Consider the following 24,974-nt stretch of genomic DNA (forward strand, 5'->3'; position numbering starts at 1 on the left):
CTAAGATGTTATCTAATCTTGTAGATCTCATCAATATAACTGCCACTAATCCATCTTGTTGGAAGCCCTGGTGGTGTAGTGGTTAAGTAGTACGGCTGCTAACCAAGAGGTCAGCAGTTCAAATCCGCCAGGCGCTCCTTGGAAACTCTAGGGGGCAGTTCTGCTCTGTCCTGTAGGGTCACTATGAGTCGGAATCGACTTGACAGCGGTGGGTTTTTTTGGTTTTAATCCAACTCATTACATCATAGTGATAGGATTTACAACACATAGGGAAAACACATCAGATGACAAAATGATAGACAATAAAATAATACTGGAAATCATTGCCTAACCACATTGACACGTATTTTTTATGGGAACACAATTCAATCCATGACAAAGCCTTTTAACTTTTGTTTTTTAAAAGAAGAGCTTTTCCGGGACCTGTATAAAAGGAGCATAAATCATCCTTCCATAAAATTTGTATGAAAGGTATCAGTAGAACAAGAATTTATTTCTGAAGTTAATATGTTGTGAAACTTCAGGGATCTCATTTTCAGTATAAAGTTCTTGCTGCAACACTTATAACTATGATGGACACAGCTCTCTGTGTGTGTGTATGTATAGTAAGTTGTTGTGTGTTATCAAGTTGATCCCAACTCATAGGGGCCCTAGATGACAGAGTAGAACTGCCCCATAGGGTTTCCCAGGTTGTAATCTTTATGGGAGCAGATTACCAGGTCTTTTCTCCCGTGGAGTAGCTGGTGGGTTCAAACCACCGACCTTTTAGTTAGCAGCAGAGCACTTAACCACTGCGCTACTAGGGCTCCATGTAGAGTATAAACCCAAACCAAACCTGTTGCTGTCAAGTCCATTCTGACTCCCAGCGACCCGATAAGACAGAGTGGAACTGCCCCAAAAGGTTGCCAGGGAGCAGCTGGTGGATTTGAACTGCTGACCTTTTTGGTTAGCAGCCACAGCTCTTAAACGCTGCACTGCCAGGGCTGCATAATCAGTCAGAAGCCTAGTTTTACCACAATATATGCTGTCCTTTGTGTCGAGAAGGCTCTCAGACGGTTGAAGAGTGCGCCTGTTCCTTTTTAAAGCTGCCTGGCAAGCCAAGCCAAACGGTCGATTGCAGACCTCCGTCCGTGAGTCCAGATTGCATACTCTACTCACGGGGCAGTTCTTATAATAAACACCGTGTTGAAAACTCAGCATTCTTGCCGTGAGAGACTTGAGTAAAAGTGTAGGCCGTGCATTTTTGAGTACTTGGTAGGATGCTGTGACTTAATCCCTTAGAGGGCGACATTCTGGCGTGACTGTGTCCAGATACTGAAGTGAAGGCTGATCATTGCCAGTGTCCTTTACCACGTTCCTGGGAGCCAGCTGGTGAGAACCTGGCTGGATTTCCTTATTAATGTTGTAAGTCTTCTCATGTGGGGCTGAATATTCTAAATACTTTTTGTTTTTCATAAAGCTGTGTCCTCCTGAAGGCTAGCATTTATATCACAGTAGGAATGGCAGTGTTTTTGACTCCTCTGGCCCTTTCCCTTCTCCCTTTACCTTTCCTGTTCTGCTTCCATGGGTGTAGTTCAGGGACTTATTACTTGCCCCGTAACTTATAGTAGTACCCTAGCTGCCTGACCTCCCTGCTTCCCACCTCTTCATCCCTCTACTTTTAGCTTCCGACAGCTTTCTCAGGCCCCCTCCAGCTCACAAGCCCTCAGTGGTACCGCTATATTCAGAATGAAGTCCGAGCTCCCTGCTCTGCCTGCTGAGGCTCCCCGTGAGCATGCCCTAACAGCCAGACCCCCAAGTGTGTCCTGTCTGTGGCAGCTGTTTACCTTCCGTGTGTGAAGCTGGAATCCAGGCCTTGCCCGTGTCACTCCTCCCCATGAGCAGTTACGAGGCAGCGCTGTGCGGGCAGCCATGTTGGATAAATTGGAATTGATTATCCTGATACACTCTGTCCTTGACACACTGTGTCTCCAGATGGTATCTCTTCAGGATAGGAATGAGAAAATTTGGCAAGGAACATTGTGAAGTCATCACCGATAGCACATTACTTAGCTGTTGCTAGCGGTTTTGCTCGTATGTAATGCTGTGTTCTGTATTCATTGTAAAGCAACTCAAACTACCTAGACTGCGTTCATTTAGCCCTCGTTTGGCTGCCTATTAGGAGTCTCTGGGTGGTGCACATGGTTAAGCACTTAACTACTAGCCAGACGGTTGGCAGTTTGAACCCACCCAGAGGCTCCTCAGAAGACAGGCCTGGTGCTTTGCTTCTGAAAGGTCACAATCTTGAAAACCCTGTAGAGCAATTCTGTTCTGCATAGGTGAGGGCACCATGAGTCAGAACAGACTCCATGACAACGAACGACAGTGGCTTCCTGTTGGGGCATATGGCTCAATGCCTAACAGCAAACAATAGGTTCTAGTCAGGGAACATAGATGGAGACGTATTGCCATCATATTCTTCAGGTGTGCGGAGGTGGAAAAGGCTGGGTATTTGTGCACAAAGACCAGCATTTTCTGAAGAGTATGGGACTGTGAAACCCAGAAAAAAGGGTTCCAAGATTAAAATGTCAGGGAAACACTGGATACAACTATTCAGGGCCTTTAATTTGCTGATTATCATCATCAGTTTCCTAGGGACTACTCTTGAAACCTTTCGTTTTCCACAGTCTTTTCCCCTTTTTCCATAACACATCTTGAAGGAACTAGCAGTTCAGGAAATATACCAGGGAAGATCACTGCAGGTATTGCAGAATCTACACAGGTCAGGTGATCAGTGCAGACCACCACACCACCTCTGCCCTGGCCTGTAGCCTCCTGCGCCCGCCCCTCATGTTCCAGAATTTACACAGGTCAGGTGATCAGCACAGACCATCACACCACCTCTACCTTGGCCTGTAGCCCCCTGCGCCCCGCCCCTCATATTCCTGAATTTATACAGGTCAGGTGATCAGTGCAGACCACCACACCATCTCTGCCCTGGCCTGTAGCCTCCTGCGCCCTGCCCCTCATGTTCCTGAATTTACACAGGTTAGGTGATCAGTGCAGACCACCACACCACCTCTGCCCTGGCTGCCGTGGCCTGTAGCCTCCTGCGCTCCGCCCCTCATGTTCCAGAATTTACACAGGTCAGGTGATCAGTGCAGACCACCACACAGCCTCCACTCTGGCCTGTAGTGCCCTGCGCCCCGCCCCTCATGTTCCTGAACTCCACTGTGAAGAATGTCACTTGGAACCGAGTCTTTGAAAGTCCTTAGCCTATTTATTGAGAGGTGACATTTCCAAGAAACCTCTTCATGTACACCAATGGGAGATACTGTTTTCTGCATTAGTAATTCTAAGGAGCTGAAAATATGATGTAAATAATCTCATTTCCTTTTTGTCTTGAAGTTAGAAAGCTTAAAACAATGTTTGTGACCCACCATAAGCAAATACATGGGGGCTTGTGTTGAAATTTAAACTTCCGATATTGTGTGTCTTACTTACTTTGGTCCTGCATTGTTTTTTATTTTAAATGTTACCTTTTCTCTGATTGCATGTATTAGGTTGAATCATATGAAATTGCTGGTATTCACCCCTTTTTGTCCGACAAAACATGGCAAGTTTATATAATTTAGCAAAATAGGTCTGAAAGCATCCGAAATGTTTTCTAGATCAAAGTAGGGCCTAAAAATGTAAGCTTATTTAGTTATTTATTTGTTCATTGATTGTTCACTTGCCTTCATTCCTTTGTCTTTCTAAGTTGTTGGAGTCACTGGATTTTTTTTTTTTGTTGTTGTTTAAGTTTTTGTCTTTATTTTAAGAGCTATCAACTCCCCCAAAACCCTGATTTTAAATACAAATCTTTACGAGGTGAACAATGTCCTCATTCAGGTGCTGCTGATCCAGAACGTGGGATAACTTTAACAGTCGCTGGGCTCAAAGTAGCCCTCAGCTTGGCAAAACATTTCTTTAGAAATAGTGAAAAATACATAAACAGGAGTGTGGAGGAACTATTTGAGAGAAATAATCATCTTCAGGTATTTCAGAGGTATACGAAAATAAAATATAAAAAATTGATACAATAAGAAAAATTATCTGTTCACTTTAAAAAACCTGCCATGTCTATCAGCTAACACTTCTGAAGCCTAGTTTTAAGTTGCTATGTATATTTTAAACATAATAAAAGTGTTTTTTATTTTTTAACAATCTGTAGTCCAGACTTATCACGTATCAGTCTGGCTTGTAAAGTACTTTCATATGTACTTAGTGTGGGACTTCAAGGAGTGGTGACACGGTTAAGCACTCAGCCACTAACCAGAAGGTTGGTGGTTCCAACCCACTCAGTGGCATCATGGGAGAAAGACCTGGCAATCTGCTCTCGTAAAGCTTATGGCCTAGAAAACCCTGTGGGGCAGTTCGGCTCTGTCACATGGGGTCGCTATGAGTCTGACCGGCACCTTACAACAGCAATATTGGGCTTCACAAAATAATAGTGACACAATCCTTTAACACTGTGAAAACATCCAAAATACTTTTTTTAACCAAGAATATATTTCCTTCTTGGCTTGATCTTCCTGAAGTGGTAGATTCCGTGTGATGGGGTGTCCCCTTGCTTTCCAGGTACTACGCCGTGATGGTCACCATGTTCTTCACCGTCAGTGTGGTGAACAACTACGCCCTGAATCTCAACATCGCCATGCCCCTGCACATGATATTTAGATCTGTGAGTGCTGCCGTTGGCACGCGTGCGTCCCCTGACAATGTTGCCAACTAGGTAGATCGGAAACACAGCAAAAGTAGAAAGTCTTGTGAGGAGAAAAGTCTAGAGTATGAGAATGGGCGTCATGAGCGAGTGACCAGACAGGATGGCTTTCACCTGAGAAGTGAGGGGAAAAGAGAGTGACTGGAAGTGAGGGTTTGCTTTATTTCATTTGGCCCAGCTCTGAGGAGTGATTCCTAAAAGGAAAATTAAAAGTTCCCTCAGAAATAGATTTTACCTTTAATTTCCTTCATCTAGTTGATTTTTATATTTAAACTGGATTTTAATCTTATTTAACTTCTCATCCCTTACTTTTTGTTTCTTCCATAAAGTTCAGTTGGCTTCTAGTACACGAAAGAGGTACCTTGCTTTTCTGATTTTATTTAAGCAGAGGCTTGAGATAATTACATAAAGGAAGACTCTTGCTGAAGGAAGGATTTCTCCTGAAGCAGTAGTGGTCTTCTCTGTCCCATGCGTGGCGGGAGGTCTGGGTGTAGTACTGATATAAATGACAACAGAGTGTTCCCTGAAGGGAACTTCAAGGCGAATATAGTTTGAATTGCAGAAGAATGCAAAATAGGTGATAATTGGAGTTATAACATTATACTGTGTGTTGGAGGTTCTTGGGAGGTCGAATGTGCTAGTCCCGAAGGGAATTTCTAAGGCCAATTATAATGACTAAGATGGCCTCCCAAGTGTTGAACACACAGTAGGCTTTCAGTAAGTACTTGCTGATTGATGGACACCTTCCAGAGAATAAATAGATCCTCATGTGACTTTCACTAAGGCTGTGGGGAGGCAGGAGGACCACTTGTTAAAAGCTTTTACAAATTAGATAGATGGGAAATTTGACCAAAAAACAAATCTGTGATATAATTTATTCCTGCCAGCCTTAGCTTCAGCTAGGAGTTGACCACTTTTATTCTCATTGTCATCTTTAAAAGGTTTTACTAATTTACCTGATAGGTTTTTGTGGTCTATATTTTTTGCTATCTTAGGAGAAAACTGAACTTTACTTATTAATCATCATAACCTCCGTTCTATTTCCCCTCCCCGCCCCCACCCATGTTCCAATTTATCTTGAATTATGTGACTGTCTTTTCCTAGTATGCTAACTCTCTCTTCCTGTTCTCTCTGCTGCAGGGTTCTTTGATTGCCAGCATGATTCTGGGAATTATCATTTTGAAGAAAAGGTAAATGCACTTTCATATTTTATGTATAGGAGTGCTATCCTGAGCCAACATCCATAGCTAGTCATCTGGATTCCTTCTCCCATCATGGGGATATGCTTGTTCTTAGCCTTCTACCTTTTTTTCAGTTCTCTTTGTGACCAGTGATGCACATTTATGAGGCAGTTGACCAAGTAAGGCCCCACCTGTGGCTTTGGAGAAGCGTCTCCTCAGAGTAGAGCTGACTAGCTCCTGTTATTGAGTCATTAGTACCGTGCTAACCTACTAAGCGAATTGATCTAGAATTGCTCTGTCCAGTATGGTAGCCACCAGCCACATGCAACTGTTTGCATTTAGATTACTTAAAATTAACTAGAATATTTCATTTCTCAGCCTCACTAGTCACATTTGAAATGCTTAGTCCCCACATGTGGCTAGGGGCTACCATATTGAAGAGCCCAGATACAGACACTTCCAACAGCACAGAAGTTCTCTTGGCAGTGGTGTCGTAGAAGGTGTTCATCAGTGCAAAGTAATGAACCAAAGGATGATCATACATATTAGAAAAGAAATTCCTAAAAGGCCTAAATGGCCAAGAAGATGGGATGGAAAGTTTCAGAAAAGTTCTTCATGACTCTGTCACCAATGGCTTTTTCAAGGGTAGGTGGGAAATGTCAGAAGTACCTGGGATGCTTTTTCAAAGCCAGTATCTTCCACCTTCATTCTGGGCCTCACTCTCACTCTCACTCTCATTCTCAAGGAGAAGGGCTTTACACATAGAGTCTGGGAAATTTCTCAGTGTATTGCGTATCCAGCCCTAGTATTGGAACTGTACTAGCTTAGAAGGGAACCTGTCAGTTCAGCGTGTGAGAGCCTAGATTTTTAAGTAATGATGCCTGTATCATAAAAGGGCAGTTGTGGAGTTCTGGTGGCGTAGTGCTTAAGAGCTACAGCTGCTAACCAAAAGGTTGGCAGTTCGAACCCACCAGCCACTCCTTGGAAACCCTATGGGGCAGCTCTACTCTGTCCTATAGGGTTGCTATGAATCAGAATCGGTTCAGTGGCAATGGGTTTGGTTTTTGGTTTCTCTGTTAGGCTCCTTGGAAACTCTGGTGGCATAGTGGTTAAGTGCTACGGCTGCTAACCAAGAGGTCAGTAGTTCGAATCTGCCAGGTGCTGCTTGGAAACTCTATGGGGCAGTTCTACTCTGTCCTGTAGGGTCACTCTGAGTTGGAATCGACTCGACGGCAGCAGATTTGGTTTTGGATTAGGCTCCTTATCATGAACGCTGTATCTCCTGAGGCTTATGTATTCCCCACATAAGTGCAATTGTCATTGATGGCCTTCTGGGTTCTCAGCATTTAAGCATGCATGTTTATATAATATTCAGATTTGTTGTGTTTGAAGTGACCATTGTGCTTCTCAGTAGTGTTGAAATTACCAGATCACCACCTTGGGACATACCTGTGGTCCTTCCAACCTTTGATTCTGGCCCCATAACAGGGATACAAAGGAACATGTCACAGAAGGACTTGTATTCTCCTGATATTTACCCCAAATGTGCAGGGCCTTTCTCAAGCATCTCAGTTTCCCTAATGAACTTGTTTTGGGTTTCTAATCTTGAATTGATCCAAGCCTTTTTGACTCTTTTCAATTTGAATCACCCGTAGAGCGAGAATTTCTGTAAGTTAACTATCTAATGTAGTGAATGAGTAACTTACTATCTCTTTTTATTTATCTTGGTTAGAAGCTTCCAGAGTTCATAGAGTGCTCATTATTCCAGAATTCAAAGACCAAACCTGTGTACCTTCACTGTGTCCTTCATCGTGTCTGTGGCCTGAGTTAACCTCTTCATCGTTGTCTTTGCAGACTGAAGAGTTCTTTATTTGTAGATCTGCCCTGGGCAATGCCCGTTTCCTCACCCCACCCTCTTTTCCACTGTGGTCCTCTTAGCCCTTCTACTTCACTTTCCTTGCTTCTTAGCTAGTTTTGTTGGCCTTTTATGAGGTGCTGTGCCCAGGTCTGTACAAAGCATTCGAGTAGAAAACCTTGGAAGGTTCCATGCTATAAGTTTACTTTCTTTTCATTCTTGCCTGAGGCCCTTTGCTTTATCACCAAGAGCCTGAGAGGGAGCCTAATGATGCTACTTTAACCCCTTGCCATCCAGTCGATTGGGACTCAGCAACCCTTTAGGACAGAGTAGAACTGCCCCATAGGGTTTCCAAGGGGCATTTGGTGGATTCGAACTGCCGGCCTTTTGGTGAGCAGCCGAGCTCTTAACCACCGTGCCACCAGGGCTACTTTAGCTAATATGAAATGCCACCGTTATTACTGCCGGCAGTCCTCTAAGTGGAATATGCCTTTAAAAACAGCGTTGAAGTCATTTCACTCTGAGACTATAAAAAAAAATCACCTCCCCTGAAAATGGACGATAGGATTATTTTCTGCGTGTTGAATCCTGCTGTTTGTATCTGATACTCTGTTCTTCGTCTTACCTGGGGTGTGTCCTGAGATCCAGGGCTGGCCCCCAGAAGACAGGAAAAGCAGGGCTTCCTCTTAAGACCTGGATCAGGCTTGGATTTGGATACTTGAGAGCAAAATGGAATGTCACGTCTGCTCTATTTCTACTTTCGTTTTTTTAGTGACACAAACTACATATTGGCAACAAACTATGGGAAACTATTTTTAAACCATACCAGGGGTGTGTGTTGTGGAGAAATAAACCAGCATCTCAACATACTTAACATAGACTGGTAGGGAGTGATTCAGACAGTCATATTTTAGTGACTTGTACTCTCGTGCAATATCTGACTGTAAATATCATGCAGACATTCCGATCTGTGCTTCCCTGAGATGTTTTCTTCTTATTTTTGCAGATACAGTGTATTCAAATACACCTCCATTGCCTTGGTGTCCGTGGGGATATTTATTTGCACTTTGATGTCAGCAAAGCAGGTGGTAAGAATCAGTTCACATATCATTTCTGCCCACTCCTCGCTGTGGGGGCCCAGCACTTAGTAATAAAGTATATGTAAATGCTTACATAATACAAGGATTCAAATCCCTTTCTTGAAGGGAAATGGGTAACATACATGCTTCCCTCATATCTGGACACTGCATGTTGCTCTGATCTCTGTACCTGGTGTTTTTCCTTATTCCCTAGACTTCCCAGCCCAGCGTGAGTGAGAATGACGGATTCCAGGCGTTTGCATGGTGGTTACTAGGCAAGTACGGTAATTACAATGAAGCTAATTGCCTCTGCAGTTCTGTTTGCTGAGTTTTCTCCTAGGGGGCATGTTTCTTGGCAAGAAGCTTTGGCTAAACACATTATACTGTGAAAGGGAGAGCCTCCTGGGAGCGCAGGTCTCTGAACACTCTGAGGTGTGCAAGAAATTGTCCACTCGAGGCAGGCTCTTCTCTAACAGGGATCCACGTTTTCTTGATTGCCATTGGCAGAGAAAGGAGTGTCCGAGCCTACTTGCCCATCCCTCTTGGGGAGCAGCGATTAGCGCACCATCCGTTTCTCTATCATCTGTCCAATGAGCAGGAGCTTCTGCAAAACGAGCACATTAGAGCAGTGGACTCTTCAAATTTCCAAGGGGCCTATTTCCAAATCGTAGATTTATTTTCCTCTTAAGTTTGCTCTTCTGTATGGCAGTGTTCCCAAGCCTGGCTGCTCCTTAGAATCTGCTGGGGAATTTTTTAAAATACAAGTATCTCTTTGAGGAATTAATTAGACCACTGCTGTAGAGATTTCTTCTCACACTGTGGGTTACCAGAGGTGAAACTCTTTCCAGGTGCTTCCAGCAATGGCAATAACAGGCTGAGACTTAGATAGCAGAGAAGTAAGAATGAAAGAACTATGTTCTCCTTGCCTCTTGGCTTGGAAACTTTGTCTTTTTAGTTGCTATTCTTGACATGAAAACAGCCCTTTATGAGCTGTTAGAAAAATACTTTACCCAATAAGGAAAATTTACAAAGGAATGCGCAATAATTTTATGTGCAGCCTCACTAGAAATGCAGATTGAAACAAAAATGCACTAGCTTTTTATTTCTGGCCTATCATATTGGCAAGATAGTAAATGATAATTCTCATAGTTGCCGAGGTTGCAGTAAGAAGCCATTCTCGTGCAAACTGCTGGGAGTAGAAATTGATACAGCCTTCCTGGAAAAAAAGAATGTGTATTAGGTTTTTTAAATGTACACAACCTTTGAGTCAGTAATTCCACTTAGGAGAGTTGATCCTAAGGAGATAATCAACATTTTGTTTAAAGATTCATGCCCAGGGATATGGGTTGGTTTAAATAATGACAGCATTGGAAATAATCTAACCGTTCTCATATTATAGGAAATTTAAGCATGGCACATTCACATGATGGAATATTATCCAGCCACAAAATCATACTTCAGAAAAAAATTTAACAACATGAAGAAAAAGTCCAGGAAAAAGAAAATGAGAAAGCAAGATAAAAAATTATATGTGCAGTCTAACCCTTTCTTACTGTAAAACGTATATATGTAAATGTATAGAGAGAGAGACTGTAAAGGACTGACGGTAATGTTGTGATTGGTTCTTATTTCTTTTTAAAATGTTCTACAAACAGTTGGTCTGCAATATTTGTATGATTTTGAAAAGTAAACGTTCTTTAGGAAAACTTGTGGAAACGGGCAAATGCAGGCGCTTGTAACCTGCTGTTTGTTTTCCAGGTATCGGAGCGCTGACGTTTGCCCTTCTGACGTCAGCGAGGATGGGCATATTCCAAGAGACTCTGTATAAACAGTTTGGGAAACACTCGAAGGAGGCTTTGTTTTATAACGTAAGCAGCTTTTTGAACCTAGGGAAGGTGAAAATTACTAAGTTGCAGTGCATTGTTTCAAATGAAATACGCCATCCTACCATGCAGTTTATTATCAGCAAACTGCACTGGGAGTGTAGACGGAAGTACTTTGAAAAGGCGCAAACAGTTAATGCGCGCGGCAGCTGACTGAAGGTTTGGGGGTTCAGGTCCACACAGAAGTGGCCCGGAAGAAAGGCCTGGTGATCTAGTTCTGAAAAACTGGTCGTTGAAAACTCTGTGGAGCAGCTCTCCTCTGACACGCGTGGGGCCGCCATGAGTCGGAACCGACTCGGTGGCCACTGGCTGGTTAGTTCACGTTGTGGAGCAGCTCTCCTCTGACACGCGTGGGGCCGCCATGAGTCGGAACCGACTCGGTGGCCACTGGCTGGTTAATTCACGTTCTGAGCCACCAGACAGTTCCCTACACGAGACGACCATGGTCAGTCAGTGTGAATAAAACATGTCTGTTTACCAGAGGCAACCCCAGGGACAAGGGACCTTCACCTCCAAAGCCCCTGGAGATGAAATCGGGTTAAAACCAGTGTGGACACCTGGGAAGGGGAGGGGAGGGGAGGGGAGGGGAGGGGAGGGGAGGGGAGGGGAGGGGAGGGGAGGGGAGGGGAGGGGAGGGGAGGGGAGGGGAGGGGAGGGGAGGGGAGGGGAGGGGAGGGGAGGGGAGGGGAGGGGAGGGGAGGGGAGGGGAGGGGAGGGGAGGGGAGGGGAGGGGAGGGGAGGGGAGGGGAGGGGAGGGGAGGGGAGGGGAGGGGAGGGGAGGGGAGGGGAGGGGAGGGGAGGGGAGGGGAGGGGAGGGGAGGGGAGGGGAGGGGAGGGGAGGGGAGGGGAGGGGAGGGGAGGGGAGGGGAGGGGAGGGGAGGGGAGGGGAGGGGAGGGGAGGGGAGGGGAGGGGAGGGGAGGGGAGGGGAGGGGAGGGGAGGGGAGGGGAGGGGAGGGGAGGGGAGGGGAGGGGAGGGGAGGGGAGGGGAGGGGAGGGGTGGGGTGGGGTGGGGTGGGGTGGGGTGGGGTGGGGTGGGGTGGGGTCCCGGAGCTACATGCAGGGGAGGTTTGTGCCGGCAGGCATCTGAGGGGTGGAGTTTGGGAAGATGGGCTGAGAAGATAATTCTTCTCGGTGGACTTTTCTCATTGATAGCAGGTTTAATGAGCTGATTCTCTGTGTCTGAGCCTCCTCCTCTGACCTTCCTGCCCTCCTCCCTCTTTCCTGTTGCCATAATGCCCCAGGCACAGCCCCTCAAGGTTGGGGTGAGGTAGCGGCCTCCAGACACAGCCACCCTGGGGATGACTCTGCTGCCAGCCTTTTGTACTGAAGTTGCAAACAAGCAATTTGAGACAGTTAATTAGAGTCAGAGTAGCTGCTCGGGCCTTCAGAAACAAAGGAACGTTCTCGTTGGTTCACCTCTCTTTCAGAACAGGCCCGGCACACAGTAGCTGCTCAGTAAATGAACTGTGATTCACCATTGCTGTTGTGGGGGTGGCGAGGGGGCTGTCTTTAAGTGTGTGCATCTCAGTTTGCTTGTTGTTTCTTCAGCCTCCTTTCATTCTCGTCTTCTTTTTCCCCAGACCTCGTATTTGTCCTCAGATCCCTTTTCCCTCTAGTTTCCTAAACTCCTTAAAATCCGCCATTTGCACGCTTCATAATTTTTGAATCCTGTATTTAACACTTTTCACAAAAATACTAAAGGGTAGCAAGTCTTCTTGGGCAGGAGGACTATGTATTTAAATTGCCCCATTCCCTTTTATTAAGGAAAGAATGCTAGCTCCAATTTTTGCTTTGTCCATGATGGCCATCAGTCTCCCTAAGGGGGAGAACTGTAACTTTGGGCTTAGTAGCCCTGGCTGGTATAAACCCAAAAGTTGGCAGTTTGCTCCCACCCAGAGGCTCAGAAGAAAGGCCTGGCAATTTGCTCCCACCCAGAGGCTCAGAAGAAAGGTCCCAGCCATGAAAACCTTATGGAGCACAGTTTTACTCTGAAACACACAGGGTTGCCAAGAGTCAGATTTGACTCACCAGCACCTTTTTTTTTTTAGCACGCTATGCAGTACCAAGTGGCCAGACGCGCTGGGTACATTTCAAGTAAATAAGTCTGACTTGCGTTTCTTACCTTGTATTGCTTGTCAAACAGCTGGTAAACTTTTCAAACATTGCAAAACTATATTTTATCATGGTTTTGCATTTATATTTATGTAAAATATTTCTTTCCCCAGCACGCCCTTCCACTACCTGGTTTCATCTTCTTGGCTTCTGATATTTATGACCACGCAGTTCTGTTCAGTAAATCTGGTGAGTTTGGGGTTACGTGGGAGAATTACCTGACAGTTTTTTCTCTGGTGAAGTCTCAGCTTTATTCTTGACTTGACTGCTGCTTTTTTCAGGATCTTATCCACATCATCTGTCCCCTCCACCTTGCAGGAAGTACTGCTATTAATCAATAGTTGTAGCAGCAAAAGCTGTTACAGGCACTTCTCAGTTATTTGCAATTAAAGGAAGAGAATATCTTCAAATCCTCTCTGTTTGACTTTGAAATTTGGGAGTTTGCATTTGAATGTGGAATGTTTGAAGTTTTGAGGACACAGACAAAAATAGGAATAACACACTGCAGAGATGAGAGGCAGGGACTTGGGCAGCCGGCAGCTCTCTGCACCCTTCATCCTTCTCTACCAGGAGAGGCACCTGCGCTTGATCCATCCAGGCTGCCCGGCCTGCCTGAGGGCAGGAGGGAAGCAAAGTTGATGGCCTGGCTTCTTTCTGAGTTACAGGTTAGATAGGCGGTAAATATCCACATTAATTTCAAAAGTCTACAATATAAGGTATTACTTACTAGGAGCCCTGGTGGCGCAGTGGGTAAGAGCTCGGCTCCTAACCAAAAGTCTGCAGTTCCAATCCACTGGCCACTCCTTAGAAACCATGAGCCGGTCGGACTCTGTCTTGTATGATCATTGTGAGTTGGAATTGACTCGACGGCAACAGGTTTGATTTTTGGATTACTAACATGACTGTTTATTAAATTATCTGTTTATTGTCACTTAACCTGAAAGCAGTTATTTATATGATCTGATTATCTACTAATAGACACAAAGTGCTATATAGACAAATGAACACACAAGGAACAAATAACCATTTTTAAATCAGGCCTTTATGTTGCAGGCACCTAGAGTGGTGTTAAAAATATAATCGTCTATTAATTCAAAAAAATAGCAGAATATTTGATTGCTCTCTGATTTAACAAACAATTTGCAAGTGGGGAAAAATGGTCCCTCCTGCTCGGGGAGGCTTCTTCCAGAGAATGGAGGAGTCACAGAGACTGAAATCACTTCTGTTTAAAGAATACAGGTTTCCATGGTGATGAAGGACTTAATGGCCACTGAGTTAACATTAAAAAGGTAACTTTCCAGAAGATTTGCCCCTCCACCCACCTAGAGTCCTGAAACTTCTAGAAAACTTAATCACAGGTCAATGGTTTTGTTATGATCTGCTCCTTGGAACAGGAAATAAAAGCCTCTTAGCCTTTTGGGTGAGAGAGGAAAACAAAATCAGTGACAGGTGAATTCTGGGTTAGGAGTTTTTTAGGTCGTGGATGAGAAAGGGCATCTTGAAATAAAAGTGAAAGACTGATTTTTAATATAAATTTGATTCCACAGTGGTGAGTGTGGTTTGAATTGCAGTAGGTGCTGAGCGAGCCCTTGTTTGCCCTTTGAAGGGAGGGCGTGGTGATGGTAGACTCCCCTCTGTTTGAATTTGTAAATATTGCCTCTCCCATTCGGTCACAGGAGCATTTGTGAAGAGGGTGGTGTCTGAGAAAGTCTGTAAAGCTCTGAATGACATTTAGAATTACTTCTGATTTTTAACCTATAAGGTCTTGGAGATTCCTCACCTCGCTAAGAGCTGTTGAAATAAAAATATTATCAAGTTCCTTGGAATCGATTTAGTTACTAGAATGTGTTTTCTAGAAGTCACAGTGCTGGGTATTTATGATGAACAGTGTTTTAGACTCTGCTTTCAGCTTCTTCAGGATCAACCTTAATTACACATTTTCTTTCTCTTGCTTGTCTTGAGATTAAGTGTCTCAGATTAATCTGATACCCCTTAAATTTTCCAAGAGATCTAAACAGCCATTCTAAACGTTTTAAGTCGTACGGATTACCTCTTTCCTCAGCAGATTTATCCGGTGGGCCTCTGAAGTTAATAAACAGTAGTCACATCTGTTAACTTCCTGTTGTTTTAGTACTGGCTAAGTGTTTTTTTTTTTTAAGTGTGTCAAAGACAACAGTACCAGAGTGCTGAGGTTGCCCAGGAGCCCAGAACAGTGATAACAAATTGTCTTTAATCATAAATACGGGTTTTTATCTTCTTTTTGCAAAAGAAAATGTTCTTTGACTAATCAGATCTCAGCTTTACTTTAATCAGAATTTCTTAAGTTGTGCTGTGTAATTCAAACCCCAAAAGCAGTTTTAACAATACAAAGAAAACTAGCCCTTTGAGGCTTGCTAGGCCCTTATTCCCTTTGATCTTGGATATTTTATTTCCTCTCAAATATTTACTGCGCAAGTCTTGTTATAGAAAAGTAACATAAAAAGGTATGGAAAAAACCAGAATGCTCCTTAGAAACAAGGATGGTGAGACTTCGTCTCATATACTTTGGACATGTTACCAGAAGGGACCAGTCCCTAGAGAAGGACATCATGCTTGGTAAAGTAGAGGGTCAGCAAAAAAGAGGAAGACCCTTAATGAGATGGATTGACACAGTGGCTGGAACAATGGGCTCAAGCTTAGGAACAGTTGTCAGCATGGTGCAGGACTGGGCAGTGTTTCGTTCTCTTGTGCACAGGGTCGCTATGAGTTAGAACCAACTTGACAGCACGTAACAATGGAAAAAAAGTTACAGTTCCATTGCTCTTCTTATCAACTAATTTCATTTTTAACACTGTCCTTCCAGGCATCGTCTTCTTACAGATATCCGTACATAGTTATAATCCTTGTGTAGGTGTAATTTTTTCACCTGCATTCTGAGTTTCTTCAAGTGACTATATCATCGTTACGATTTCTCTGTTTATCAAATGTACGACACCTCATTTAAAGTACCTTTGCTTACGCAGCCCTTGCCCCATCAGTGGGCATTTAGACTGATTCAGAGTCTTTCCTTATCATAAGGAGTGCTACAAAGAATGCAGAACTTCTTTTGAATTCTCTAGGATTAACTCCTAAGAATGGGTGTGAACACTTTTGTGGCCCTTGATAAGTATTGGGAGCCCTGGTGGCATAGTAGTTAACAGCCCGACAGCTGACCAGAAGGTTGGTAGTTCAGATCCACCAGCCTCCTCTTGGAAGCCCTATGGGGCAGTTCTACTCTGTCCTGTAGGGCCGCTATGAGTCAGAATTGATTCAATGGCAATGGTTTGGTTTTGGTTTTTAATAAGAATTGGGGAATTGATTTGTAACAGAAAGACACCAGTTTCCACTACCACCAGCTGAACGACTGCCCACCAGCTCCACTTCCACCTTGCCAGAATTAGGACAGTATTTATACATTTTAAAATTCCTAACAGGTATTGAATGGTACAGTCTTTGCTGAATTTTAAATTCCTTGATTACTGGTGGGACTGTACATATTTCTAAATGTCTTCCATTTTGTGTCGATGGTCAGTCAAGACCATGCCATTTGGAATGTTTCTGTCCTTCACAGTCTGTCTTTGTAAAGTGGAGCCCCGTTCAGGTAAACCGTTTATTTAAAAGTTAAAATATTGTTTGTCTTAAGAAACCACCTAATGACTTTTGAGGCTGAGGTACCCTGGAACCAAGGCAAGCAAAATGGTGTATGGTCCAAATCCATAGATGATGCTCTCTAAGGAAATACACGTTGCCGCCCCTGTTCTGGTCAGTGTGTGTTACCTTGTTGACAAAGGTGAGAGCTTTAGCTGTCCGAGTAATATGACCGTACTCTCTTCTACTCTTTGCAGAATTATATCAGGTTCCAGTCGTCGGCGTGACGGTGCCCATCATGTGGTTCTACCTCCTTATGAATGTCATCACTCAGTATCCTTTGGAGCCCTCTGCCATGTTGTTTCCTTGTGTTGTTTAGGAGAGGAAATGTTCAGTCTTTGCTTCTAGCAGTGCAGTGACCGGAGTTTTGATTTTGCCTTGATTTGCTCTGCAGTAAGCTCGGCTGCTAACCAAAAGTCTGGAGTTCAAGTCCACCAGCTGCTCCTTGGAAACCCTGTGGGGCCATTCTGCTCTGTCCTAGAGGGTCACTGTGAGTCGGTATCAACTTGGTGACAGTGAGTTTGGTTTTTTTTAAGTGGGTGACCGACCTATTCAGTGAGCTCCTTTGTTGAGGACAAAAGAGATGCTGATGGAGCAGTAGGTCACAGAGAGGCGAGCAAGTCGACAGAAGGGTTGTTGGCCGGGAATTTAGAAGTCCCGGGAGTAATTAACAATTAGTGTGACCCGTTTCTGTCGGAGTGATTCCAAGTCATAGAAACCTTATAGGACAGAGCAGAACTGCTCCGCAGGGCTTCCAAGGCCGTGATCTTCCCAGAAGCAGGCTGCCACATCTTTCTCCCCTGGAGCGACTGGTGGGCTTGAACTATGGACCTTTCAGTTAGCAGCCAAGCACTTAACTACTGTGCCGCCAAGGGCTCCTTAAGAATTAGTATATGATGCGAACGATCGATCTGATTTCTACCTGGACCTTTCTGGTATTCTAGGATATTTCAAGTTAACACAAGCTGCCACAAAATTCTGAAAGATACTTCAAATTCATCAAAACCTAATTTTTTTTTTAATGGCTATTTGGTACTACCTTTAGTTTTTATCATAAAAATCACTGAATCTTTAAAATAATGAAATGGATTGAGATTAGCCTTATTCCTCTGTTGATTTGCTGTGCAGAGCTCCTCTTTGGAGGAGGAGGTGGAAGGGCCAGGGACAAGAACACATGAAGGTCAGTTGTATTCAGCCTTCCGGAGAGTGTCACCCTGTGTCATTACGTTGGAGGCGACCTTCATTGTACACTGTGGGAAAAATCCAGAATACGAATAACGGGAGGTTTTAACAAAAAAATAAAAAGGCCATGTGGAATTGGGGTCCACAATTGGAATGGCAGCACAGGAATTCTGTAGGTGTTCTACAAGGGAAGAGCCCAGAGCGGCCCTAGCCAACCCTCAGGTGTTTGCTTCTTTGAATATGAAAATTCATGGCACTGTATCAGTGTTCTGCCCGCTGATCTCTCGAGAACAATCCAGAAAACCACCTTAACTCCCCCCTCCAGGTACGTGTGCATCAGGGGCGTGTTCATCCTGACCACAGAGTGCGCCTCCCTCACCGTCACACTCGTGGTGACGCTGCGCAAGTTTGTGAGCCTCATCTTCTCCATCTTGTACTTCCAGAACCCTTTCACTCTGTGGCACTGGCTGGGCACCTTGTTTGTCTTCACTGGGACCCTGATGTATACAGAGGTGTGGAACCACCTAGGAGCCACAAAAAGGCCACCTCCCGGGGAGGACAAGAAGAACTGAGATCTGCCTGGAGCACACAGAGCTGCTGCGTCCTAGCGAGAGGGGGCTGGTGAAAGGCCAGCCACCGGTTCACTGTCGTCAGTGCTGAGCGACCCCGGTATTGAACCAAAGGTGCGTCCGAGAGTCCTCGGAAGAGGGGTATTCTCAGAGTTCTTGCGGCTCTACAGATCAACGTTTGTAGACTCGTAATAGAAACCCCTTGACCCTGAAATAGGGAAAGAATAGTTCTGTAGGATCGCACAGCCTCTTCATTTGTTCTTTTTTGTTTTGTTTACCAAAATATTCAGGACTGCACTCGCTTGTTGACTTCTGAGTCCCCAGAGGCACTCATTTTTTGTTTGTGGACTTGGACAAGATCAGCCGTTTTGTTGTGATGACTCTATGCCAAATCAGTGATTATCCTGTGACCTGTCCCTTCTTTCTCCTGCCATCCCTCCATCCTCAGCAGCACTTTTCAACCTGACACACACTCCACGTGTCACTGTCAGGAACTACTAGTGGCCAAGTGAACTGGGGTGACACCAGGAGCATTGGGACCAGGCTTCCTCCAGCGTGCTGGGAAAGGAGCGGTGGGCCCTGTGAGCGCAGTGACACTGGAGCAGGACTCTGGGAACCCTCTCTCCCACATTTGCCTTTTTTTCCCCTTTTTTCTATACGCTTTCACATCTCCTGCTTTCTGAACTTAGAGCAAATCCGCAGCACATCTATATGGCACAATGTTAATAAGAAAGAAAGACTGTATGACTTTGAAACAGAGACTGTTTTCCTCAGTCTTCCGTATGAAGCCCATGAGATGGCGCCCCCAGCCTGGCCCAGGAAAGCCGACCCTGGCGGCACCAGAGAGCCGTGGCACCCCCTGGAGGCACTGCATCGCTTCTGGGCTGAATCCCTGTGGGTAGGCAAAGGCTTGGGAAGGCTTCTTCTTAACCAGGAAGATGCAGTGCAGCCTGACAACTCTGCTAGCATCTCAGTCAGGTGAATCACTGAACGTGTGTGTGTTACATGCACCCACATATATACACATGTATGTGCATTATATATCTATAGTACGGATACTTGGGGGGGGTGTGGTGTGTAAGTCAGGTCAAATCACAAATAGAATTTTTGTTTTTCTCTTTTCCTATGAAGTGTCTTGATGTCTTGGTGGGCCTCTGGGAGAGTTCGTATGCATTTATTGTATGCAGAAATGTGCCTCTGGTAGAAATCATTTCAAAGGCTGGTTTGGAAGGAGGAGCGCTGTAGGTCTGCATGTTGCCCTCCTGGGGTTGGTGTGTGACCATTGGGAGGAGGGAGGAGCGCGGGAAGTCAGTGTTCTTTGATTTCCTCTTTCTTCACTTTGCCCCTGACCTTCATTAACCTCACACAAGTACACGTAGGCAGGGAAGCTTACTGTCCCCTTCTCTTTCTGCATATAGAAAAGGCCTTTCCCTTCCTGCTGGGTGTAGGTAGTGTTCTCCAGGCAAGGCGTGGCCCCAGGCGCCTGGGCTCCCTCCACCATCTGTAGTGTTCTCCAGGCAAGGCGTGGCCCCAGGCCCCTGGGCTCCCTCCACCATCTGTAGTGTTCTCCAGGCAAGGCGTGGCCCCAGGCCCCTGGGCTCCCTCCACCATCTGTAGTGTTTTCCAGGCAAGGTGTGGCCCCAGGCCCCTGGGCTCCCTCCACCATCTGTAGCAGAGCTGTCCTGGGACCCCGGGTCACTTTGGGCAAGTCCCTTAAGGTGCCCCAGTTTATTCCATAAAGTGTGGATACTATTTCCCCACCTAAGCCACAGGCCTCAGGCTGGTTAGTTCCGGACGTTTTCAACTGCCCCATGCCTGTGAGGGTCTACCTTAAAGCATACTAAATCTATCATGGAACCAAAAAGCACTTTGTTTAAAATGTGTGGAGTTCGTCAGAATGACGTGCTATAAATACCAAGTGTTAAAGATCCTCTTAAAGACACCAAAAGCTCCTTTTCTTATCCACTTAATAGAAGGAGCTGTCCCTAGGGATTGCTCGAGTGCTACCTAGCTGGTGTCTCTGGGTAACCCTCCGTGGGTACTGCCTTACCTAGCATGGTGTCACCCTTTCGTGCTGGAGCAAATGTTAACGTTTATTCATCGAAACTGGTGCCAGTATACACAGGTCCCATTTAACTGGGTTCATTCCATTTCAGAGTCTTGTTTTGGAAAGTGTCTATTCCTCTCGGTCAGAAGACCTCTGCCAGCCCTGCTAGTGAAGGGGCCAGGTAATAGATTCGCAGGCTCACACACAATTCAAGTAGTGAGCAGCAGGACGCCTGAGATGTCCTGTGGATTGATGTTTCTCTTTAGTAGTTGGGTATCAGGAAATATGTCTAACCAACATTAGTTAATACTTTGCCACTATTTTTTTTTAAACCATGTGTTCACCTTTGTTAACTGATTTTGCAATCCAAGTTGAAATTTTTTCCCAGCTCTTATTAAAGGGGCAAATAAACTATTTTATAGAGAGTCAGACTTTGACCTAACTGGATGAGAAATGCCTTAGTGCTTTTCCTCTTTCTCTGGGTGAAGACCAGGTAGTCTTGTGCTTCAGCGATAGATAGAGGATGTAGTTTGTTTACAAAGGAGTGTCATGTCCAAGGCTCTACCCTTAGAGCAATGATCAAATAGCAAACGACACCAACCAGAAAATGTAGTGTGTGTGTGTGTGTGTGTGTGTGTGTGTGTTTGTGTCCACGTCTCCACCTAACAGCTTGGTAAGACAGCAGACAAGGTGTAAAAGGAAATGACAGTGGCTTTTCAAATTACATAAATTTAAGGTCTACATACCCTCTACCAAAATTTGATTGTCATGTTTTCAATGCTATTGTTTTTCATTTTTTAATTAGTAAGATAATTTTGATCCTTTATTATCTTCCGTATCCAACTAAAACAGCCATTCCATACGTCTGTACTTGGTAAGTTGATACCATGTTCTGAAGCATTTAGACTCAGTCCCTTCTTCCTGCCCACTGGTCATAAATGTTACAGTACTTCAGGGTGGCCAGTGCTGCGAGTGCCACCCACAACCTCTTCTGTTCTTCTGGAAGGCGACACGGTAGTTTTTAAAGAATTCCAGTAAATGTCTTGTCATTTCCCTAGCACCTTCCTCTCCTCTGTCCTATTCTCTCTCACTTCCCAGCCTCAGTTTCTTCACTGTAGCTTCGGTTCGCTGCTGAGCAAGACCTAGAACCTCACATCTGTGCCCCTGTTCTCTGGGTGGTTTTTGTGGATTTTAACAGGGTATTTCTATCAGTGTGCAGCATGTATTTATTTATACATCCTTATAAGCACTGATACTAGGGATGTGCGTCTGTAAGGGTGAGGGTATATAGCAGATGGTGTGAATATCATGAGGATGAGTGTGAACATGAAGGGTTAATGTAAAAATGTACGTGTGTTCTACTCAGAGTAGGGGTGAGAACCTTCACCACCGTCCCCTTCTGTGTTTGGGGAACAGTAGTTTTCCCATTTTGCTCTTTCTTTCTTACCTTCCTCCCCCAGCTCCTTCACCCCACATTGCCAGGTGCCTCTGGAGAAGGCAGATGGAAGATTTAGGTCAGAAAGAATTCAAACCAGTGCCTCAGCTCTGGACTAGGGGGGCGTGTTTGTTGGGGGACCAGTTGGCATGTTCGCGAATGTAGCAAAGGCCTGAGTAGAGGCACCAGTCCACATCGTGAAGAACCACAGCGTAGAGGTCGGAAACCCAGACCCTACCTTTGCTGCAGTTTCTCTTTGGCTTGGAATAAACAGAATTGTCAGTAATTCTGCCCTCATGAGATAACCAAAGCATTTTAGTCTCGACTGCTTTATCCTGACAGCTGGGGTTGGATCTTACCTGGTTGCAGCCCATTCTGAGGTAGAACTGTCAATAGAGATATAATGTGGTCATTATGATTGCTGGTGGGTACGACCTTTGAAAGTGAGTATAAGCAATATTTGTAAGTAAAAGAACGTGTAGTAAGCATTGGAATATATTCAGTGTGAACTGAGTGAGGGCAGGCGACTGACTTTCTTGGCTTTGTAGTGTGTTCTTCTCTCTTTCCAGCGGTTTCCGGGAAAGGAAGAGGCCAGGGATCATGTCTTATTCATTTCTGTATTGCTAGCCCCAGGCACAATGTCTGACTTGTGTTACTAAATGAATGCTGCCAAGGTCTCTTATTCCCTTAAGTTTCTGTGAAACCTTCTAATGAATGGTTCCTGGTACCGACTCCCACTCTTCATCAGCTGCTTGGCAAGAAAGTGAAGAAAAGGAAGCTTCCAAAGATTCCAGGCAAGGAAAGGAGTGGGGGAGCACTGAGGACGCCCCACGGGTTGTCATCAGTATACAGCCTGCCCCCAGTTTGTGCTCACTTGGTTGCCTGGTGGTAGGAGGGAAGTATATCAGGGTTCATTTCTGTTTGAACCCCTGCCGAGAACTTGCATTTCTAACAGTTTCCCAGGCGTTGCTAATGCTGCTGGCTAGGGACCAATTTCAAGAACCACCAAGTAGAGCAGTGGTTCACAAAATTTATTATACATAAGAATCACCTGGGGACCTTGTTAAAATGCAGATTCTGATTCAGTATGTCTGGGGTGGACTCATTAGCATCACCTGGGAACTTGTTAGAAATGCAAATTCTCAGCAGGAGTTCAAACAGAAATGAACCGGTTCGAAGCCCTGTTATATATTTAGCACTTGGCATCACTCGGTGCCCAGGAAGGAAGTGTTCCGAGATGCCCATCAGGGCAGCACTAAAGATCCTTAGAAGTTCCTGCAGTAGGCTGCACTGGGTGGCCAGCCCCACCTCACTTCTCCATGGCCAGCGGAGGTCATTGTCCATTGGTCTGTTCTCGGGGTCACACTGGGACACCTCCCCTGAGCTTTATCTACCTAAACCACTAACCATCCAACCCAGATTCCTCATTTTTGTTCAGGTGAGGCAAGTTGCAAGGGAACCAGAGCGAAGTGAGAAAATAAGGCTTCACTTAAAAAGACATAAAACCCATACTTTCTTAGAAAAAGTTCTAAGAATTCTCTGGCACATTGAATTACTTCTGTTTTTTGAGATATAAAGAAGACTGAACCAAAGAGGGAAGCAGCGCTTGTTCCCAGTGCAGTAAAAACGGCCATGGGTCACTTGGTAGCACAAGTCATTTTGGTGCTGGTCGCTTTCATTCCAGAGAATGGCGTCATCCTCAAAAAGGATAATTTTGCAAGCAAGATTTCCTGAAATTATGTGGCATGGGGGTGGGGAAGGACAGCAGGGGTTTGGTTTATCCAGCCTCTGCGCTCTTCATTCAGTATTTAGTTTTAAGCACAAAGATTGGGGGCAGCGGAGGCTGGAGAGTGGTGGAGACTGTAACACAGCTCAGAGACTTTAGTGGGTGTTCAGGTTTTGAGCTGTGCAAATATCCAGCGTCAACTTCTGCCTTCTGAGGCATTTGAACAGAGAGTTAAGGTGGAGTGGGAAGTTTTTACAAATAAAATCGTTTTGCCAAACAAGCTGAATGAGTTGTTTTTTTGTTTTTTTACCATTATTTTTTATGAAGAGCAAGCTTTTACCTTCTGAAACAACTCATCAGACATCTGGTTTTGATCTTGACTTGTACAATCCTAGTTTCTTAATAAAGGGATACATTTCTCGCCTGTGTTTCCAATCCCCGTTACCTTTCGAGGGCTTGCGTGCCATCTCAGAAGCTCGCCAGGTTTCACCGCCTAGTGGTGATGGTGCAGTTGCTACAAACGAGGGTCAGCAGCCTGGCCCCTGGATCAGTCAGAAACCACTTCTCGGGCTCCAGGCTCCTGGTCTGTTTCGCCTGTTTGGGGAGGTTTTATAGGTTCGTGGCGGTAAGTTTCTGCAGCAGGTCTGTCAAAACCTCTGCCTTAACAGAGATACGTGGACTTGTAATGCCGCAATGGCCCGTCCCCTTTCTTTGTCTTCAGTATGTTGCTTTTAGGTAAATCTAAACAGGAAGCAGCTCTCAGAGCAGTTTACCAGACCCGGTCTGTTGGGAGCCATGTTACAGAAGTTTATGGAGCCATCAGGTCTAGTTGCCAGGGTGGCTTCAGACGCATGGTGGCCCTGCACGGGTCAGAGGAGAACTGTGCTCCGTAGGGTTTTCAGTGGCGGATTTTTCAGAATTAGATCACCAGGCCTTACTTCAGAGGTGCCCCTGGATGAACTTGAACCGCCGACCTTTTGGTTATCAGCAGAGCGCTTTAACTGCCTGCCCCACCCAGGTACAGAACACTAAAAAAAAAAATAGCATAATGAAAATCTATCTCTTTAAAAGTCACGTCACAACTTTGTCAGAAGGAGACGGCTTGGTGTACTTGAACAGTCCCGAGCCTTTCACTGTGAGCAGGGGTGGTGCTGGCTGCTCCTGAAATCCGGTCACTCTGCGGTGAGAGCCTTGTAGGCATAGGGCACATTGAACTCTGAATGTTTACATTCACGGGATTTGAAACCCCGAGCCTGGAAAATTAAAGGACTCCTGGGGAGGATCAGCTATGGTTTAATGCTGGCAAACTGTATAATCACATCAGTGGAGCAGCCTTCTCCTCTGTCCCCTGTGATTCTCCTGCCAGCGGCGAGAGCCACCTACAGAGAGCCACAGGGTATCCCTGCCCAGATGCCCTGAGTAACAAGGGCCCCAGGCACCTAGGTGAATGTCAGGAAAGACCGTTGCTTTGTCCCAGTGTTAACGATGAGCGTTTAA

At 45.2% G+C, this 24,974-nt stretch overlaps 1 protein-coding gene across 2 annotated transcripts in view; it reads left to right on the forward strand.

Moving 5' to 3' along the window:
- The window catches only part of SLC35B4 (solute carrier family 35 member B4), a 41,452-nt gene extending 17,315 nt beyond the window's left edge, over positions 1 to 24,137 (forward strand). The window contains exons 3-10 of one of the 2 annotated variants that reach the window (XM_049894659.1): positions 4,600 to 4,702; positions 5,882 to 5,931; positions 8,784 to 8,865; positions 9,071 to 9,131; positions 10,615 to 10,724; positions 12,966 to 13,041; positions 16,716 to 16,791; positions 18,026 to 24,136. In XM_049894659.1, coding sequence (XP_049750616.1) covers positions 4,600 to 4,702; positions 5,882 to 5,931; positions 8,784 to 8,865; positions 9,071 to 9,131; positions 10,615 to 10,724; positions 12,966 to 13,041; positions 16,716 to 16,791; positions 18,026 to 18,272 — 805 coding nt within the window. In that variant the 3' untranslated portion in view covers positions 18,273 to 24,136. Of the gene's footprint in view, positions 1 to 4,599; positions 4,703 to 5,881; positions 5,932 to 8,783; positions 8,866 to 9,070; positions 9,132 to 10,614; positions 10,725 to 12,965; positions 13,042 to 16,715; positions 16,792 to 18,025 lie in introns of both variants that reach the window. The other variant, XM_049894660.1, reaches the window with a different exon arrangement.
- The last annotated feature ends 837 nt before the right edge of the window (positions 24,138 to 24,974 follow it).

Source organism: Elephas maximus, chromosome 8 (genome assembly GCF_024166365.1).
Source record: "Elephas maximus indicus isolate mEleMax1 chromosome 8, mEleMax1 primary haplotype, whole genome shotgun sequence".
Lineage (NCBI taxonomy): Eukaryota > Metazoa > Chordata > Mammalia > Proboscidea > Elephantidae > Elephas > Elephas maximus.